This window comes from Hyperolius riggenbachi, chromosome 3 (assembly GCF_040937935.1).
Source record: "Hyperolius riggenbachi isolate aHypRig1 chromosome 3, aHypRig1.pri, whole genome shotgun sequence".
Classification (NCBI taxonomy): domain Eukaryota; kingdom Metazoa; phylum Chordata; class Amphibia; order Anura; family Hyperoliidae; genus Hyperolius; species Hyperolius riggenbachi.
In genome coordinates this window covers 329,094,593-329,116,152 of record NC_090648.1, presented here as the reverse complement: position 1 = coordinate 329,116,152, position 21,560 = coordinate 329,094,593, and the positions used below count along the sequence as shown (strand labels likewise).

At 41.7% G+C, this 21,560-nt stretch overlaps 1 protein-coding gene across 2 annotated transcripts in view; it reads right to left on the bottom strand.

Moving 5' to 3' along the window:
• Window positions 1-6,470: 6,470 nt before the first annotated feature.
• Window positions 6,471-21,560, bottom strand: part of SLC6A15 (solute carrier family 6 member 15) — an 86,187-nt gene continuing 71,097 nt past the window's right edge. For both annotated transcript variants that reach the window (XM_068276849.1, XM_068276850.1), the window contains exons 9-12: window positions 17,652-17,844; window positions 13,645-13,804; window positions 10,293-10,455; window positions 6,471-8,582 (exon numbers count right to left, since the gene is read on the bottom strand). In XM_068276849.1, coding sequence (XP_068132950.1) covers window positions 8,205-8,582; window positions 10,293-10,455; window positions 13,645-13,804; window positions 17,652-17,844 — 894 coding nt within the window. In that variant the 3' untranslated portion in view covers window positions 6,471-8,204. The remainder of the gene's footprint in view (window positions 8,583-10,292; window positions 10,456-13,644; window positions 13,805-17,651; window positions 17,845-21,560) is intronic.

Sequence of the window (21,560 nt, the reverse complement as noted above, 5' to 3'; positions counted from 1 at the left end):
GAATAAGTTTGCGGTCAAACCGTTCAGGCCATCTCTAGTTCTAGCGTGTATAGGGGCTTTGCTATTAACATTTCAAGTTGGCCCATTAACTTTAATAGAATTCATGAATCAGCTTTGATGAAAATTCAAGGAAACTACCAAATTTTGAGGAAATATTTGCGAGACTGCCAGAAGCGTTCTCGCTCATCCCTGATAGTCATTTGAACTCCTGTGTATAACCTTGAACTGTCAGACTACCCGTTCTGTCCATATCCTGCCTAGTGTAATGTTCCTTCACACCTTCAAGTCTCATAACTTGCACACTTATGGCCTGGGTATAACCATGTGCTGAGACAACACATAGTCTTCTGAGGCTGAGCGGTTATGCAACTTGTTGGAAGGGCTCCTATCTATTATTATTTATTGTATTTATAAAGCGCCAACATATTACGCATTATCTATCTATCTATCTATCTATCTATCTATCTATCTATCTATCTATCTATCTATACACCCGATTTGCAGCCAGCACAGCCTGATATTGAAACTAAAGAATTATATGCCTGTTATGGATTATCTCCCTGTTTTTGTTATTATCAGAATGTCATAAACAGTGACACTGTGGCAAGCTGTGACGCTTTCACAGAGCCCAATAATATATTAACCCATTCCTGGTGAAAATGACCTTCCTAATAGCTAGCCATAACTTCCCTTTTAATGTTAATCCAAAGATATTCTCCAACTCTAATCCTAAAAACCCTAATGAATATTAACCTTTTCCTACCTTCTGACTTAATCCTAGCAATTACAATCAATGGCCAAGCCTAAATAATAACTCTCATCGATTCTAGCCTTTCATTGTGTTCCTTTTGGTTACATTGTCACTCTACTCATCTTTAATGTTGTAGATTTTCTGCTACATGCTCGGTCCTCCTCTTCACTAATCTTCTACTTTGGTTGCCCAATCCAACATGTAATTTATTGGTGCCTGCATGACACTGCCTTTGATAAACTTGCTAAGTACTGGCATCTATATGAAAGGTACCAAAACTAACTATTCTGGTTCAAAATACCCCCTTTTTTCCTAAGTTACTAAGTCTTCTTGCTTAAATTGTTACAATTGTTTTTGTATGGTTAAAGAAAGTGTGTCAACTGGTACCTTCCGCACATAACCAAGGTTCATGAACAATTATAATTTTTCCATTTTATTCCCTGCTACTTTAAAGAGAAACCATGACCAAGAATTGAACTTCATCCCAGTCAGTAGGTGATACCCCCTTTTACATGAGAAATCTATTATTTTTCACAAATGGATCATCAGGAGGCTCTATATGGCTGATATTGTGGTAAAAACCCTCCCACAGGAAACTGTGAGGATCATGGTCCTGGCAGTTCCCTGTCTGTGAACCTCATTGCATTGTGGGAAAAGGCTGTTTACGGCTGTTTACAACTGCCAAAAAAGCAAGCAGCAGCTACTTCCACTGACATCACCTGCCAGCAGTAAAAATGTCACCATGTGATAAATGTCAGAATGTAAATCAGGGAGAGGAAACATTTGACAATGGAAAAACACTGACTAAATAATTTATACATAATTATTGTAAAAATGAAGCACTTTTTTATTACATTATTTTCACTGGAGTTCCTCTTTAACTGCTTTGATGTTTCCCTAGTGACTGCTGCAGCTCTTCCTGTACTACATTGCTATTGCTGCTTTGTATCACTCTCAACTGCTGATGAGATGGGAGTGATTGCTCCACTACAGAAATAAGAAATCTGCACCACATTCTAGTTAATATTTTAATAACTCATACATTATAGTACAAATCAGGAAATGCTGAAACACAACAGGAACAAGAGGGACATGCTTTTTCATGAGCATGATTGTATGTATGGCTGTGAATGATGAATACCAGAGTCATGTATTTATTCTTAGTTCAGAAGGAACACCATAGAAAAAATACATTTTTTAATACATGTGTTACACAATACAGTATATGCTTGCACAAGAAATCAAAAATATGCTCTCTTTGGATAAAAGAGAAAATTTGCTACTACAGCTAGCTCAAACATGCCAGTTCATCTTCGGACAGTGTATAATATACATATTTACAGTACAAGTGGATTGTATAAATATACTACATCTTGTACATAATGTAAGCATAATAAATATCAATTGATTTTGTTACAACATGGGAAAATAACTGCACAATGCATTATTTCCTATCATCTCCGCCCTAACACACCATAACCTGATTGTAGAAAACATAATTCTGTAGTTAACATCAATTTTGTTACTCAAAATATACAGCTTTGTCATACATCCACAGCAAATAAGGGACACCAATGGCATCCCACAGGCATTAAGTGCTATACTTTTTTTTATTACCGGTAATTATTTATACAGCTAAAACATAAGAAAATAAAAGCACGCCAAGTTATTTTCAGCTAAATGCCCAGTGACTATCAGGGCTTAAAAAGAAATGTGCCCTATTGGCTTTATATATAATACAGTACAATCTAGTGCAGGTACACTATACACACAATCAAAATGATCAAGTTTTTGGAGATTCGTATAATTTTGGGGCAGCTTTGCAAAAGCGAAGAAGAGTGGGAATTGCAGGCAGATAAAATATAAGTATAGCATATGTAACTTAACTTTTTCAGTTACCAAAATATATACTTTTTTCTGTTTAACCTTCTTGTGTCTTCCACACCCCTGCTACACTACACCGCCATGCAACTAACACCATATCCAATTTCACTAAAGAACTTCCTTTACTTTCTGCTTATTGGATAGTGAATTAACATTGTATTAATAGTGATTCACTGACCACCAAAAGGAAGACGATGATGCTAGAACATAGATGGATTAAGATGTAATGGGGCTCTAGGCAAGGTACTATATTTGAGGCCCCCTTGTGATCCTTTTGGTAAGCCAAAGTAGAGAGAGGTCAGAGAAGGTGGCAACTGGGCCCCTTGACACCCACTAGCCCCCAAGCACCTGCCTAGGTTGCCTGGTGGATAATCCTGCTCTGTACTGGAATCTCTACAGCAATAATGGGTGGGTAATAGTGGTGTCAGTTTTCTGGCTATGCAGTGTGCCAGAGGTATGTGAATTACAAGACTGGCTGAACAGAAGGATGGATTATTTGGCAAATGAAGTAGTTCACAAATCTGTATTTCAGTTAGGAACTCCATGTTATGCCTAGAGGGCTGAAGTAATACAGCTTACTAATGGTGGATATTGATAATAATAATGAGGTTCTATTTACTCCCACAATGCCATCCCATAGATTTGAATTCATTCCTACAGTACACAAAAGTGCTATTCTTTCAGCATGGTTTGCTGCATGTATGGTTTTACAGGGCATAAACCTGAATGGGGTTACGTCAAAGTTAACATACTTGACATGTGATTAGGTTCATATGCACCAAAAGAGGAAATACGTCCTGCATTGCTCTACTAAAAGCCCGTACCTACCGCATGATTTTTCCGGCGACGTTTTGCGACAAATGACTGTTTTCCGTGGTATCATCCAACATCTTGTAACATCAACAAGTAAATGTATTTATATACACACTCCAAAGGGTCAAAGCAACGCATTTCGCATATGTGGTCCCGCTTCATCAGGCAGAGGCTCTAGGCTGAGTCATAGACACATGTTGCTGTATGTTCCATCCTCTATTGCCTGATGAAGCGGGGCCACACCTGCGAAATGCATTGCTTGGACCCCTTAGAGTGTATATATAAATACATTTGCTTGTTGATATAATGTCGACCTGTTTTTGTGTCTGCTTGGAGGAGGTAAATCCACTACTGCCTCCCCATTTTTTTTTAAAGTTTTAGCTACTTTTATTCTTTTGGCGCCTCTGTTCATTTCCACATTCTTCGAGTCCACCTATGGTGGAAGGGTGCTAACCCCTTGTTTCCAGATCTACAGAGAGCGCCTTCTTAATCCTGAGTGGGGACAGGTCTAATCTCCCCACCTGCATCTACAATGGTTGCCTTAGTTATAACCCATGTTTGTGAGTATAACTTTACATACTTGCCTCTCATTACCCACATCAATCCAGTACATACTGCACTATATTGGGCTCTCTGTGTTCGCTCTCGTTTTCTCATCTTGCAACATCGTTCAGCTTGAATTAAATGATGTTTAGCAATGTGCAGCAATCTGGACTATCATGACGGTCGTGGTCAATTGTTCCAATCCTGGTGACTCCTGGGCAAAGTACTGAGATTGTATTGTGCCCGTTGCGTGCCATCGTGCATACCCATGGCAGCAGATGGATAGGGGGACAGTCGTTTGTTGAATCGCGGGTTGCCGGTTCCTCCTAGATCCATCTTCTGACTTCTTTTTGTAGATACACAGCTTTACTCTTGTCATACAAGTCAGTGGTGGTCATTATGGAGCCATACTTGCTCTTAGAAAAACAAAAGCGGAATGATTTACGGGCAAGTGGGTAAGATTCTGCTTCCGTCACCCTCTGATTGTATTAGAGCTGGAAAGGAGCTGTACATTTACCTTTTTCAATGTTAATAAATGTTACAACCTTGGTCCGACTTTTTAACTTTTTTACATACTGGAAAAAAGTTCCTCCACAGTGTTTCTCCCGTTATTACTTTGAAAGCCTTTTGGCTTTCTTGTGACAAACTAGACATTACATACAATGAGCTGATACATGAAAGGTGAAGTGTGGTGAGAGTGAAACATTCTCCCAGCATCTCTGCTAACTTAGGTAGAAGACGTCATGCTCGCAAATTAGATTCACTAACCATCTCCCAATCAGTAAGCAGCTGTGCTAATTATTAACAATATGAAAAAAACAACCAAACTTGAAAATGTATAGTAATGATAAAACATAAACCATGTGATGTAATAGAACAAGGGACGCACATATTATGATATGATTTAAAGGGAACCCGTCATGAAGAATAGGGTGGCTGCCATATGTATTTCCTTTAACACAATACCAGTTGCCTGGCAGTCTTGCTCATCTTCTGGCTGCAGTGTCTGAATCGAACACCCGAAACAAGCATGGGGCTAATCCATTCAGACTTCAGCCTCACAAACATCTGATCTGCATGCTTGTTAAAGGTTTAGGGCTAAAAGTATTAGAGGCAGAGGGTCAAAAGGACAGCCAGGCAATCTGCATTGTTTAAAAGGAAATAAATATGGCAGTCTCCTTAGCCCTCTAATTTTAGATTCCCTTTAAACCAAGCAAAATGGTTGTTGAGTGACAAAATGACAGAAGGAATATATTAACATACAATGAATGCAAAGTTTACTATTCAGCACATTTTAAAAATATGTAGGTGAAGGACAGCAAAACTGTGCAAAGTTAAACTCTTATCATTTATGCCGCTAGACATTGACTACCCATCATTAGTATAGAAGTCCTAAAAATGAATATATCACTCACATATAGGGGTGCAAGTAAAATGTTGGTAACTTCAAGTAGATAAGAACAATGCAGAGACCTTAGCTCTGCTCGCCCTACCCTTGCGTATTGTGTGGTTAAAGCCCCACCTTATCAGAGGTGGAGAAACAAGGCCAGCCAGGTAACAAGCCTTTAGGTAACAAGGGCATCTGGATTATCAGGTAATTCATTTATAAAATAATCAACATGGTGCACAGAGCCAGGTCACTAGGGTAGAGAACCTGCCATGCAGAAACACATGCTAATTAATCTATTGCCAGCTAACGAATAAGCAACCAGTGATTATCTTTTGCTAGGATAACTTGTATGCCCTAGATCAGTGGAGACTTGCATGCTAGCAGAACTTGCTGTTCCTCTCCTTATTTTATTTATCCAATCAAGTACAGACCTTTCCCCTTTATTAAATCACCATCAATGCATTTGCTGTGACAATATGAAATCCTAGGCAGTGATTACAGATCCATACACAGCCCTTTCTAAGAGATGCATAGCTTTGAAACTAACAAGACTAAAAGTCACAACAATTACATATAGCCTTAAAGGGACTCCGAGCTCTGAAAAAAAAGGAAAGTTGTACTCACCAGGGGCTTTTTCCAGCCCAGTGCTGGTCGGGAGGTCCCATGCCGGCGTCCGGGCTCCTCTCCTTCTCCCCGCTCCGGAATGGCTGGCAGGCCGCAGCCCGGGCGACACTCTCCCGAGTGTCGGGCTGCTTCTTCCGCATATGACGCGGATTACGTCACACGCCGGCCGCCTCGCGTCATCACGGCGGCCGACGTGAAAGTACTGCGCATGCGCGCTTTGTTCGCGCATGCGCAGTACTTTCACGCCGGCCGCCGTGATGACGCGAGGCGGCCGGCGTGTGACGTAATCCGCGTCATATGCGGAAGAAGCAGCCCGACACTCGGGAGAGTGTCGCCCGGGCTGCGGCCTGCCAGCCATTCCGAAGCGGGGAGAAGGAGAGGAGCCAGGACGCCGGCGTGGGACCTCCCGACCAGCACTGGGCTGGAAAAAGCCCCTGGTGAGTACAACTTTCCTTTTTTTTCAGAGCTCGGAGTCCCTTTAATATGATGACTTTAATGAGAATTTTTGTTCTGGATGAAGTTCACATCCTTTAAATTGTATGCAGCTTTGCTATCTCCCATACTAGACTTAGAATTAATATGTAATTATGTATCACATATTAATGTATCACATATCAAGTTTGTATATCTACTTATGTTGCCTCTTTGTTAAGTAAGTGCTGTGTAAGTATTTATAATGTACATGTTTACTGTGCAACATAGATGGATTTTGATTAGCAAAAGAATATAGCTGCAGTGAATTTCAGTAAATGAAATATTTCGCAGTAGAAAAGTTAAGAACCTAACAATTTACATTCTTTTATTGCATGATATTGTTATCTGACAATTTTGAATTTTGCATAAAAGTATCAAATTACTTCCACTATGCATCAAAAATGCCCTTTTTTGAAGTGGATATGCATGAGAGTGTTAGTGAAATCGAATTTGTGAAATTGATTTATGGTATATTATATTAGAAATAAATTGTTACTTTATGCAAAAAGAAATGCTGATAACAGTCACAGACATCTACATACAGACCAATGATGGAACAGGAAATGACATGTATGTCATTTACATAAGTTTGCTGTACAACATGGTTGTTCTATGTTACCTGACATTTTAGGTAAGAGAGGCTTAAAAGCTACAATCTACAATAATACTTTCAATGGCATAGGACGCCAGATACATGTTTTAATATAACACCCCAATAGACTGCAGTAATTTCAATTATATTTAGTTCTGAGGCAATTCTTACATGTTTTTGGAGTGCTATTTACCTCCTAGTTGTCATTTAATGTACAATGGCATAGCAAATACTGAATTTGAGATAAGTGCTTATGTTCGGTTTTAAGAAAGTAAGTTATTTTGGCACAAGTAGCATAGTCCTGCAATTATCTTTCTTTTTCATCTATACAGATTACATTCATTGTAGACCCCACATGGTCACCATCATTAGCTGCATTCATTTTTGGCAATGTAGTGCCACCAGATTTTCTGAAGCAAAAACCTATTCTGCTCATATGAACACATTCAAAACTAATAAATAGCAAAACATTCTATTGTTTTTTGACCCTGGCATGAAAATGAGAATAACACTGAAGAATAGGCCAGACAATGAACTAAAATAGAATCACATAAAATGGACTTTTCATGTTTGAAGACATCAAAATAGGTCAGTTGTTCGATAGACCTGAGTATCAACTGACTAGAAAAGTAATAAAAAAAAAATCAATAAGAAACTGAAAACTTCCATAATACATGATAATACTGTAGCTCAAATACAAACCATTTATATGGCTTAAAAGGAACATAGGGGTCAGCAACGTATTTCTTTACGCAAACATTTTATGTCATTACTCCACCCAGCTTTCAATTGCCCTTACTGGCTGATTGTATTGATAGTGTTAAGAAATATCCCATGTGTGTACAGACAAATGTCACTTGATCTCAGGACAAAATTAGGCACAGAGAGGTAAGACACATAAAGTAGTTAAGGTCCTAGAAAGTGCTAAGGGCTAAAGCCAGATCCAGACAACCAAAGTCTTATGCCTTCTGGTAACAACCCAAAATGTCCCACTCCCTCTCATACCATGTGTTCTCAGTCCTGAGAACGTTATATAACTGTCAATGCTTTGCAAGCTTTAAAGCCATCCTCTTCACTGGAGAAGAGTTAGTGTGCAGTGCCAAGGAGAAAGAGGTGCAGTGTCATCATCCCGCTTATAAGTCTGATTCAGGCATGTCTGGCATGTCTGCCATCAAATACCCAATTCCATAACGCCCATTGGGAGCAGTGTCCACTTTCAAATTTGGTGATCCACTTTGCTTCCTGTAGATGCTATTTCCAATGTTAGGAGATGGCATCTCACTTTGTATCTTCTCATGGATTAGACTTGCATCATCTTCTTCTGGATTGGACAGTTCCTTGATAATGCGTCCTCTTTTGTATGAGACTGAAGCCAAACTTCCAGCACTGTCATCGATGAGGTTGAAGAAGCGGACAATAAAGACCAATGGCACTGGCAGCAAAGCAGCTACTATGAGTGATACACACAAAGCAAGTCCCCAGGTGGGATAGCTCAGACGTTCTTCTGCAGCCTTAAATAATAAAAAGATGAAAGAACAGGAAGATAAAAATAAATGAGCTTTAAAAAATAGCTTGAACATACACATAAAAATAAAGAGCATCTAGGCTACATTATCAGCCTACAACAGTCTAGCTCTGAGGAGGCTTATTGCCTCATCTGCTGGCCCCTTTGTCTCTTCACACAGTGTTTCCACCCCTTTTCCCTTCACTGCCTTCCTGTTCCCCTCAGAATTAAATTTAAACTGCTGTGACTGGCATAAAAATCCACCCACTATACCTTCCCTTTGTACATTTTAGATCTCATCCAGAGATACTCTCCAACCTGACCTCTGTACTGCGCCAATACTCTATGGATGCCCCCCCCTCCCCCTTGCATCACTTGCTGACTCGTGAGGTTCCAGGACTAATCCAGAGCTTTTCCTACCCCCTCCCCGCGTCAGGTACCCACACCTTCAACTCGAGATAAATAAATTATAATAATTATAATAAAATAATTATCTGTCAGCCCTTTCTCATAACGGGCTGGAACCCAAACATTGCTTTCAGACTGCACTGAAAAAAAAAACAAAATCAGCAGGGAACCAAAAAAAATGTATTGAACAAATCTAACGTTATAACAGATAAGTTGTGGTAAAAAATCTGAGTGGTTGTTCACAGTTAATAGTAGATTTCAGGGCCGGGCCGAGGCATACGCTGGAGAGGCTCCAGCCTCAGGGCGCAGTGTAGGAGGGGGCGCACAATTCATTCAGCTGTCATTCCTAATTGTGTTTGAAGCAGAAAGAAATAAGAAAAGGGGATACATAGCAGTGACTGCAAGCCAGATAACTAGATATTAATGTGTTGGGGAGGTTGTGGGCCCTGTGGCCCTCTTAGTCTAGTAGCAATCAGTGTGTGACAGCTGGGGTGGGAGGGATGGAGGGGCGCACTTTGGTGTTTCAGCCTTGGGTGCTGAAGGACCTTGTCCCAGCTCTGGTAGATTTCCCCCTGGTTTGCTTGTCCTGTGGTAGTGCAGATGTATCCTTTTTGCCTAAACACCAACATACAGTATATTTGTTTGTTTGTTTTCTTTGTAAAGCATCCTGTATAGAGTGTGTAGAGGAGTGCTCCTTCCCCACCCTCACCCATCTTTTAGCCACTGGTGCCCTTCAATGAAAAAGTGTGTGTGTGTGTGTGTGTGTGTGTGTGCGCGTGCGTGCGTGCGTGTGTGTGTGTTTTTAAAGGACAACCGAGGCGAAGTGACATTATGAGATAGACATGTGTATGTACAGTGCCAGGCACAAAAATAACTATGCTGTGTTCCTTTTTTTTCTTTCTCTGCCTGAAAAAGTTAAACATCATATATGCAAGTGACAGTTTCTGTCCGGGTCACATTATAGAATAACTCTCAATGATAAGTAATTACAGCCATAAAACCCTTTCCTGTCCGTAAATGCCTCATGAGAGAAGGGAAGAGATAAAGAACGGTCAATAAATCATAGATTTGAGCTATGACATACGTCAGTGAAGGTGTCATTGGGCAGAGACAATGAAGCCGTGAAAACGTAAAAACTTGATATAAATATAAAATAAAAATGTGGGATATATAAAAAAAGTCATTTTTAGGAGAAGGAGAATAGATACAATTGTTTTTCTCATCAGTTTATTTTCACCTCGGATGTCCTTTAGCGGCTCATATACATTTTCGAACTTAAAAAAAAAAATGTTTTTGCTAAAACCGTTACCTTTTCAGCAATCCATGCATAATAACCTGGTGGGGTGAAACCCATTTGAACAACACTCGCTATTACTAAAATAGTCAGCAAGAGAGGAGAGACATATTTCCACATATAGTAATAGTACTTGTAGGGTGTGAATCCAAGCATATCTCTGAGATCATCCATGAACCTGAAAGACAAAAAATGTCAGTTTAGTCAAACAAAATAAAAAATAATAAATAGTTTGAACATATATATATATATATATATTTTTTTTTTAAAGTGATCCTCCGGACTAAAAATCTACTCAGCAGAACTGAAAAGGCTTGGTGTTGCTTTAACAGTTTCACAGCATCAGAAGTTTGTTTTTCTTACCAAAGCATCATTTTTAGCTGCATTTTTAGCTAAGCTCCACCCATCCCTAATGCTGTGCAGAGCATGATGGGATTTCCTATGTTGTTGTTCACATTGCCTAGCAACTGGGAGGGGTGATCAGCACACAGGACAGTTGGAACTGTGTCTCATGCTCCCTGTCACCTCCTTTCAACCAAAAAAGATGGCTGCCATCATGAAATCAAACATTTGCCTGTTCTTTTAAAACAGGGTGGGTAAGAAATTATATTACCTATCTATTTTAATTAACATAACCAATGTAACTTAATGACAGTATGTTTGTTTAGGCTGGAGTTCCTCTTTAAATATCAAAGGCCAAAGTAAAGTACAATTTATTTTGCCCAGCAGGTATTGAAGCTCGGACCCTAGGGCTACAGATCATCACAAATGCATTGCTAGCCTACAAACTAGTGAGGCACAGGGCTGGATTTGTACTCTTTACCACCCTAGGCTACTGTCACCAGCTGCCCCGCTATAGTATAGGTAGTGAGATGACCCCTCCCCCCTCCCTCTATTATAGGTAGCCGGATGACCCCCCCCCCAGTATAGGTAGCCAGGTGACTCCACCCCCTTTTTCCTCCAGTATAGGTAGCCAGATGACCCCTCCCCCTTCCCTCTAGTATATGTAGCCAGATGACTGTCTTAAATCCTCTTTTTCCCACCTTTCAGTATAGGTAGCCAGATCACCTTCAAACCACAGCAGCCATCAGTGCCACTCATTTCTCTGCTTGTCTCCAGTGCAGAAGCTTTCTCTTCCTTTCTGTCTCCAATGCTGCCCAAGTCCATAGCCGCCGGCCACAATATAATTGAGTACAGAGAGCAAGGTGGCTGCTGCACAGGCAGCTAGTAGCAGAGTACTACAGTCAGGCACTCGCCTGATCTCCCTGCATTGCAGCATTTACAAGCTTGCAAATGCTGCACCAGTTTAGCCTGCTGCTTTGGTGCCCTTCTTCCTGTGGTGCCCTAGGCCAGGGGTCCCCAACCTTTTCCGGCCCGGGGACCACTTTCTGACCAAATTTCTCTCCGGGGCCTGCCAGGGGGGGGGGGGCCTGGGGGGAGACAGTGTCGTGCGCATCGGGTTACCGGGGGGGGGGCATAGCTAGCATAGTTGCCCCAGTATAGGGAGTTTAGTTGCCCCAGTATGGCTAGTACAGTTACCCCAGTATACCTAGTATAGTGCCCAGTAAAGCTAATATAGTGCCCAGTATAGGTGGGTAGTGCCCTAGTATAGCTAGTATAGTGCCCCAGTATAGCTGATATAGTGCCCCAGTATAGCTAGTGTGCCCCAGTATAGCTAGTATAGTGCCCCAGTATAGCTAGTATAGTGCCCCAATATAGCTAGTATAGTGTCCAGTATAGCTAGTATAGTGCCCAGTATGGCTAGTATAGTGCCCCAGTATAGCTAGTATGCCCCAGTATAGCTAGTATGCCCCAGTATAGCTAGTATAGTGCCCCAATATAGCTAGTATAGTGCCCCAGTATAGCTAGTATGCCCCAGTATAGCTAGTATGCCCCAGTATAGCTAGTATAGTGCCCCAATGTAGCTAGTATAGTGCCCCAGTACAGCCAGTATAGTGCCCAGTATGGCTAGTATAGTGCCCCAGTATAGCTAGTATTGTGCCCCAGTATAGCTAGTATAGTGCCCCAGTATAGCTAGTATAGTGCCCCAGTATAGCTAGTATAGTGCCCCAGTATAGCTAGTATAGTGCCCCAATATAGCTAGTATAGTGCCCCAGTATAGCTAGTATAGTGCCCCAATATAGATAGTATAGTGCCCCAGTACACCCAGTATAGTGCCCCAGTACAGCCAGTATAGTGCCCAAATATAGCTAGCATCGTGCCCAAATATAGCTAGCATTGTGCCCCAGTATAGCTAGCATTGTGCCCCAGTATAGTAGCCCCCGCCCACACCCCTCCTCCCACGGCCGCCGCTGCAGTTACCTTTGCCGGCGGTCTCTTTACATTCCCCTCTCTCTCTCTCGCCGGAGTGTGAGTCACAGCAGCACGCTCTGCGACTGCTGTGATGGAGAGGGAAGAAGCAGGAAAGAGAGAGTAACGGCGCGCCGCTACAGGAAGCCGCTCTGTCTCTCCTGCTTCCTTCCTCTCTATCACAGCAGCCGCAGGGCGCGCTGCTGTGACTCACACGCTGGCAAGAGAGAGAGAAGGGGAATATAAGAGACCAAGCAGCTGCCAAAGGTGACAGCAGCGGCGGCCGCGGAGGGGGACGGGCGGAGGGGGCAGGCAAGAGGACAGTCCCGCGGCCCAACTGAAAACATCCTGCGGACCACCAGTGGGCCGCGGACCACAGGTTAGGGATCCCTGCCCTAGGCCATGGCCTAGGTCACCTTAGCCTAAATCCGGCCCTAGTGAGGCATCTGCTGCTATGGAGAGGGAAGGAAGGACAAGCACATAAGACAGAGCAGCTTTCCATGGGCATAGGGAATGGTGAGCTCTTCATGGGACTCTGGGCGCCTGCTGTACACACGCAGCATGAACAATTCTTGTCTGAGGTGGATTTTATCGGTCACCTCGGTCGAATTTAATTATGTTTTTAAAGATAAAGGCCTCAATTCACTAAGCTTATCTCCTGTCTTTAATAACATTTCTAGAGTGATCACCATGGTGATGAGGCATGTCGTATTCAGGAAACATTTTACCTCAGGCAAACCTAAAGTTAACTCTTCTGTCTTTAAGTTTACTCTTCAATCCTTAAAATAACTCCAGAATTCTAAAGTTAAAGACAGGCTGTTAATTAACTGCATGTGAATATAACTACAGAGGAGGTAACAACTACAGAGGAGGTAACTTAAGGAATGAAGAGATAATATAACTCTCTCACTGTGTGGAGGTAAGTTTTCTCTTACCTTATTATCTCCAGCATGATCTTAGTGAATTGAGGCCTGTGTGTGTACATAGCTTCAGGTGCCAAGTTTCATCAAAATTACAATGCAAATTGAATTCTTACATACACACACACAGCACTTACTTGTCAATCCCATATATCCAGGAAATAGTGACATTCTCCAAAATTACCACAACAAGAAGGGGCAATGTAGCAGAATAATCATCAAACATGGTTACAAAGTAATTTCCAGATCGTTGTACAAAAAGCAATCCTATGCAGAATGCGAGCAGACAGCATCCAACTTGAACAAAATAAAAACACGTAACAGTAAGTATAGTTAAATTGTGGCAGCAATATTAAACAAAAAGTTTGGTACTGTGCTATACTGAATTTATAAATTAACAATATAAGATGCTTACAGTTTATTAACTATAACTATGCAACACACAAGGGAATTAATGGGTATGGCACAACGTTAATCATTCAAATATACATTTATAAATATGAAACAGTGAAATCATAATTCATTCTTAAATTTGTGCTTAAAGGACCACTATCACGAAAAAAGTAGGGAGTCCATCTCCTCAAAGGGGATTCTCAGGGTTTTCTTTGTTTCCAACAGCATTCAACAGCATTTCCTGAACAGCAGTTCACCTAATAGTAAGATACCAACCAGCCTCCCTAATTTTATGCAACTGGTATTGCATAAAAGGAAATAAATATGACAGCCTCCACATCCCTCTTACTTCAGTTACTCTTTAACCAGTCCACTATCCAGGCCACAGGAGTCTGCAACAGACCCAGCAGGGAAAAGGGCCAAGGATTGTCTGGCTATATAACAAGCTTGGATAAAGGGGCCACATATCTACTTTAAGAAAATCCATATGATGGCAGTTAGCAGTACTACATTATGATGGCATTTAGCACTACTCTATTAAAACAGTATAGGTACCACTACAGGTACTACATTATTGATGGGAGTTAGGGAGTAATGTAGCCTTGCAATGATTTTGTAATGGCCCTCTGCCTTTGCCAATTGCTTGTGTGCATAAAGCCAATTGATTCAATAAACTATTTGTTTCTGACTGTCCAAGAGTACACAAGAATTTAAGAAATAAGCCAAGGACTCTATTGTGATTGTATATGGGTCCTAACTCAAATTATATAAAGCATGCCAATAAAATATTGACTTTTTCATTTTTGAACGCTTAGCATTCATTAAGTTTAGGAATATACAGTATTAAAGTGAGACTCCACTTTCACTGACAATTGCTTCACACATCAGTTCACTTTTATTATAACTCATCCTTCCATTACAATTTGCAGCTAGTTATAATTTGGCACACTTCTGAGGCTTAAATTACAATTATTTGCCAGCCTGTAATGTGCACTCTTTGTGCGGAGTACAAACTGCCCAGAGAACTACCATCTTGTTGCATAAAGTAGATGCTCGTTTACTCATTTTCCACACCTAGAATATTAAAGGGGACCATGGTCTTTCCCAGTGGCGTACCTAGGGCATTTGGCACCCGGTGCTGGGTATTAAAAGACACCACCCCCCTAAAAAAATGGGCGTGGTCATGACCAGATGAGGGCTGAGCTAACTGTAATTTAAAGTATTAGCTAGTATAGTTGCCCCAGTATGATAGTTTAGTTGCCCCCAGTATAGCTAGTACAGTCGCCCCCAGTATACCTAGTACAGTTGCCCCCAGTGAAACTAATTGCCCCCAATGAAGTTAGTATAGTTGCCCCCAGTATAGTTGCCCCCAGTATAGCTAGTATAGTTGCCCCCAGTATAGCTAGCTAGTTTGGTTGCCCCCAGTATAGCTAGTATAGATAGTTGCCCCCAGTATAGCTAGTACAGTTGCCCCCAGTATAGTTGCCCCCAGTATAGCTAGTATAGTTGCCCCCAGTATAGCTAGTTTAGTTTCCCTCAGTATAGCTAGTATAGTTTCCCCCAGTATAGCTAGTATAGTTGCCCCAGTATAGCTGGTATAGTTGCCCCAGTAAAGCTAGTATATAGTTGCCCCCAGTATAGCTAGTATAGTTGCCCCCAGAATAGCTAGTATAGTTGCCCCCACTCCCCAGTATAGTTGCCCCAGTAGTATAGTTGCCCCCGGTATGGGGGAAGCTTAGAAGGAGGGGTGGCGGGGAGGGGGCCAGACCCCCCACCTCCCTCACCTGGGTCCCCTCCTTCTTGCGCTTCCCCCCTCCTAATTAGCAGCAGCTTTAGATAAGCGGGCAGGAGCGGACGGAGAGGACTTACCTGCTTCCCGGAGATGGCGCACACATTGTCCTCACGTGATGCTGGTCTCCGACTTCTCTGTCGCTCACTGCGCTTCCGCTAATCAGGAAGCACAGTGGACGGTGGAGAAGGCGGAGAGCAGCGTCACGTGATGATGACGCTGTGCGCCATCGCCTGGAACGCAGAAAGCAGGTGAGTAAGTCCTCCCCGCGTGCCCCTGCCCGCATATCTAAAGCTGCTGCTGATTAGGAGGGGGGAAGCGCCAGAAGGAGGGGACCCAGGTGAGGGAGGTGGGGGGTCCGGCCCCCCTCCCTGCCGCTTTCCCCACCACCCCTCCATTCTGTGTTGCTTCCCCCTCCTGCACAGGCCTCTGTGGGAGGCCTTGATGACACCCCCTGGGGCACCCGACACCCGGAGCGGGGCACCCCTTGCCGCCCCATGGTAGGAACGCCACTGGTCTTTCCTAATTCCTCCCTCCCTGCAGAGTTACGAGTGGTGCTTAATTACAGGGTTAATTCACTCAATTGTTGTTCCCAGCACTGATCTCGGTGGTAACAGCAGCATCATGTGACACGCTGTCAGTATGTGCCAGCATGTCATATGACACCGCTGTGGCCATGGAGATCAGCACTGGAAGTGGCAATTAGGTAAGTAAACCGTGTAATTACCACACTGCTTACAAATCTGCAGTGAGGAAGGGAGGAATGTGGCTTGCGGCCTGTGGCCCAAGGCGCTTAAAGCGAATGTGAAGCAAAAAAAACCCTTATGCTATAATGAATAGTATGTGTAGTACAGATAATTAATAGAACATTAGTAGCAAAGAAAAGTCTTGTGTTTTTATTTTCAGTTCTATAGCATTTTTTTTAATAACATTATATCATTCTGTCATATTTGCAGTTTAGAAACCACACTCTGGGGGACATTTATCAAGAGTGTCAGACAAAATATTAGTAGGTTTTTAGAAATCCATGCAGAACTTAGAAATCATTAGATTCCATGCAGATTCCTTCTAAAACTGTTGTACAATAGGAGGAGCTAGGAAGGTCTCTCAGACAGTGCAGCGTGTGAGGGGAATTGTTGTTGCTGAGGTAACCAACACACCTGCTGTATTGATAGCAGCAGGCTCTGAGGAGGAATTCAGCAGAGGGGAAGAGCACCACACAAGTCATGTCTAGCCTGTACTCTGCAATCATGTCTAGCCTGCAGTTCCACATCTGTAGAACTGCTATGGAGCACTTCTTAATCTGCACCAGTTTAGGGATGGATTTACACTTTTCTTAACTGTAGTGCAGCTCTAGAAATCCACACTAAATTGCCACTATTATCTAGGATTTAAGAAGGTTTTTATTATCATGCATAACTGTTCTCCCAGCTGGTTAGAACAGATTAAGAAGAACAAACTGTCGGTAATGCGTTGATAAATATCCCCCCCCCCCCCCCCCTGTATTTTAAGATATAAAGCAAAGCAGAAATAATGACCCGTTTAACTTTCCTGCAGTAAAACCTTATCTAAGCATTCTCTCACTGTTTCTTAGCTGTTTAAGTGCTTCAGAAGACAGGACTGTGTTTGACCCAGTGGGTCAAATAGCTCAGAGAAGCCCTTTTGCACAGATAACTAAAGTTTTCTAACTCTTCCTGTACTGGAAAACAATATGAGACTATTTTTCTTTGTTACGTATGTTCTATTTCTTAGCTATACTACACAAACAATTCATTATCTCTTAAGTTTATTTTCCCTTCAGGTTTGCTTTAAAGTTTGCCCATGCGGATATGGGCATCTGTATGTTATTTTTTTCAACATATTGCCCCTTTAATTGACAGTAAATTTGAATATTCTTATATCACATTGTTTGGATAGTTTTGCCTTACAAGCACACATTTTACATGTTTACATCAGACTTACCAGTGAGAGGTTCCTTCCGTATTTTAAATGTATCCACAATAGGAGTTGTAATTCCTTCAATAGTTCCAAACATGCTACCGAGACCCAGATTTACCAACATGAGGAAAAACATCACTGACCAAAATGGTGAGGCTGGAAAATGTGTCATAGCTTCGGTGAATGCAATGAAAGCTAAACCGGTTCCTTGGACAGACTGTAGAGAAAAATAAAGTTTTACAGTGGAATGCAATGTTAACAGCAGTCTTATAAGTATAGGGTTATTTATATATGTATAGCAAATGTCAGCAACGTGCCCATTTTAAGCATAATTAGTGATGGTCATGTCTTGGAGAACTCATGGAGAAGCATGTGATCAGTTTGGTCAGGTGATAGATATGCAAGTCTCTGATTTGCTGGTTATGATCATGTACTAAAGCAGGATGTGATCACAGCAAATCAGAGCTTTGCAAATCTGTCAGCTGACCAAACAAATCACATGCTTCTCCATGACATTTAGAAATGCACTGTGATTTCTGCCCTTTAGAGATTAAAACACAACTCTGCGTCAACTATGTCGTTTTTGGTGGGACTTTTGCCATGGACCCCCCCCCCAGCATGCTACAGTCCAGGTGTTAGACCCCTTGAAACAACTTCTCCATCACTTTTGTGGCCAGAAACAGGCCCTACATGTTTTAAAATTTGCCTGCCCATTGAAGTCTATGGTAGTTTGTGCAGTTCGCAAATGTTTGCGGTGAGTTCGCATTCATGAACCAAAAATGTCATGCTCGTGACATCACTAGCAACAAATAGGTTTATACAGATATTCTTTTTGCATTCATTTTTGCCAAAGTATTGTAAAATTTGACTTTCGAGTGAAAATGCCTTTGAAAATAATTTTGTAATATATTTGTGATTTTTCCAGTTTTTTTGAATGATTTTTGTGGTAAAAGGTGACATTTTTCATGTTTCTTTCGGGGTTTTTTTTTGCCTTAAAAGCAGTAATTGTCTGCTTTTTTTGTATCTGCAAAAAATGTGTTTCTTTTGACCATAATGCATAAATACAATGTATTTTCACAAATATATTCTTGAAATCAAACATGGCATTTTCGGTGGCGAAAATTTGCAAGCAACATTGGATTTATGCATAAATTTTTAGTGCATGTTTTCAGACAGCGGTCACCCAAGTGACAGCATACAGCCGGCCAATTCCCTAAGAAGTGTTTCCTGGAGCAGCATGGCTGTAGCTATTCTCCTCCTGCCTGTTCTGCACCCCTGGCACTCAGGGTCCTCATGTGTTCCCCTCCAGTGTACGCACTCACCTATTCCCTCCTCTCTGTGTCCTTCATGTTCACTTGTCCCCCTCCATTCTGTGTCCTCATATATTCCCCAAGTGCCTGCGCTCACCTGTCCCTTCAGCTCCATGCTCTTTGTGATCACCCTCCACTCCATGTACTCCTGTGTTCCCCTCCAGTGTCCATATTCACTCCATGTTCTTTTCAATAACTTATCATAGTTACATAGTTACATAGTTATTTTGGTTGAAAAAAGACAAACGTCCATCGAGTTCAACCAGTACAAAGTACAACTCCAGCCCGTCCCCCACATACCCCTGTTGATCCAGAGGAAGGCGAAAAACCCCCCACAAGGCATGGTCCAATTAGCCCCAAAAGGGAAAAATTCCTTCCTGACTCCAGATGGCAATCAGATAAAATCCCTGGATCAACATCATTAGGCATAACCTAGTAATTGTAGCCATGGATGTCTTTCAACGCAAGGAAAGCATCTAAGCCCCCCTTAAATGCAGGTATAGAGTTTGTTTTAAACGACTTCCTGTGGCAATGCATTCCACATCTTAATCACTCTTACTGTAAAGAACCCTTTCCTAAATAAATGGCTAAAACGTTTTTCCTCCATGCGCAGCTCATGTCCTCCAGTCCTTTGAGAAGGCCTAGGGACAAAAAGCTCATCCGCCAAGCTATTATATTGCCCTCTGATGTATTTATACATGTTAATTAGATCTCCTCTAAGGCGTCTTTTCTCTAGACTAAATAAACCCAGTTTATCTAACCTTTCTTGGTAAGCGAGACCTTCCATCCCACGTATCAATTTTGTAGCTCGTCTCTGCACCTGCTCTAAAACTGCAATATCTTTTTTGTAATGTGGTGCCCAGAACTGAATTCCATATTCCAGATGTGGCCTTACTAGAGAGTTAAACAGGGGCAATATTATGCTAGCATCTCAAGTTTTTATTTCCCTTTTAATGCATCCCAAAATTTTGTTCGCTTTAGCTGCAGCGGCTTGGCATTGAGTATGATTATTTAACTTGTTGTCGATGAGTACTCCTAAGTCCTTCTCCAAGTTTGATGTTCCCAACTGTATCCCATTTATTTTGTATGGTGCTAGACCAAAATGTACAACCAAAATGCATGACTTTACATTTGTCAACATTGAATTTCATCTGCCATGTATGTGCCCATATAGCCATCCTATCCAGATCCTGTTGCAATATGACACTATCTTCCTGAGAGTTGATGATTCTGCACAATTTTGTATCATCTGCAAAAATAGCAACATTGCTCACTACTGCATCTACTAGGTCATTAATAAATAAATTGAAGAGCACTGGACCCAGTACAGACCCCTGTGGGACCCCACTGCTAACAGTCTCCCATTTTGAGTACGATCCATTGACCACAACTATTTCTTTTCTGTCCATTAGCCAGTTCCCTATCCATGCACACAAACTCTTCCCCAGTCCTTGCATCCTCAACTTTTGCACCAGACTTCTGTGGGGAACAGTGTAGAAGGCCTTTGCAAAGTCCAAGTATATCACATCTACAGCATTCCCAATATCCATATTAGCATTCACTACCTCATAAAAGCTGAGCATGTTAGTCAAACAGGACCTGTCTTTAGTAAACCCATGTTGCTGCTGAGAAATAAGATTATTTTCTACTATGAAGTCATGTATAGTATCTCTTAGTAACCCCTCAAATCGTTTGCATACAACTGATGTTAAGCTTACAGGTCTATAATTTCCTGGATCAGATTTTTTGCCCTTCTTAAATAATGGGAAAACGTGGGCTGTACGCCAATCCACTGGGACTCTGCTAGTTGCAAGAGAGTCACAAAAGATAAGATAAAGGGGCTTAGCTATAACTGAACTTAATTCTCTTAGGACCCGAGGATGCATGCCATCCGGGCCAGGTGCCTTGTCTATTTTTAATTTATTTAGTCTTGCCTTTACTTCTTCCTGCATTAAGTATTTAATATTACAGTTAGAAGATTGAGACTCTTCTGTCTCTGCAATTTGCAACAGTGCTGTTTTCTTTGCTGAAGTCCAAAAAAAGAGCCCACCAATTCTAATTCTTCATGTATTTGCTGCATACGCTGGCCAGATCCCGACTTGGCCAGATTTTAATTTCTGGCCATTACACACACCCACCCCTCATTTACATCAATTTTATAGAAAGTGGTTAATATTAGCAGACGATAAAGCTGCATATTATGCAACCTTTCCAACACCTTAACACCTTAACACTGGTTTCTGCTACTAATTGGCCTCTGCCTCTGATAATAGATGGTAAGAAGAAACTTGTCTTTTTCATTGGTCCATCATTTTTTTCTATTGATTCAGCTAGTATTTTAGGTGTGGGAAGCAATGTTTAGCAAAAATAAGGGAAAATGAAGGAAAATATTTTAACCTGCTATGTCTAGGTGAAAAGGTAATTCTCTCATCTAAGGAAGGTGATCTTTGTCATTTAAGTTAGCTCAGGCTTTATTTTTAATTGCTTTAGAATAACAACAATATGATCTCTTTGTCCCCATGCAGGCTAGTGGTGTTCTGGAAGACTGAGGCCAGGAGCATAGGGCTCTGAGTGCACAGTGCAAGCCCACAGAGTATTTTATGGTAAACAAGACACAATCTTT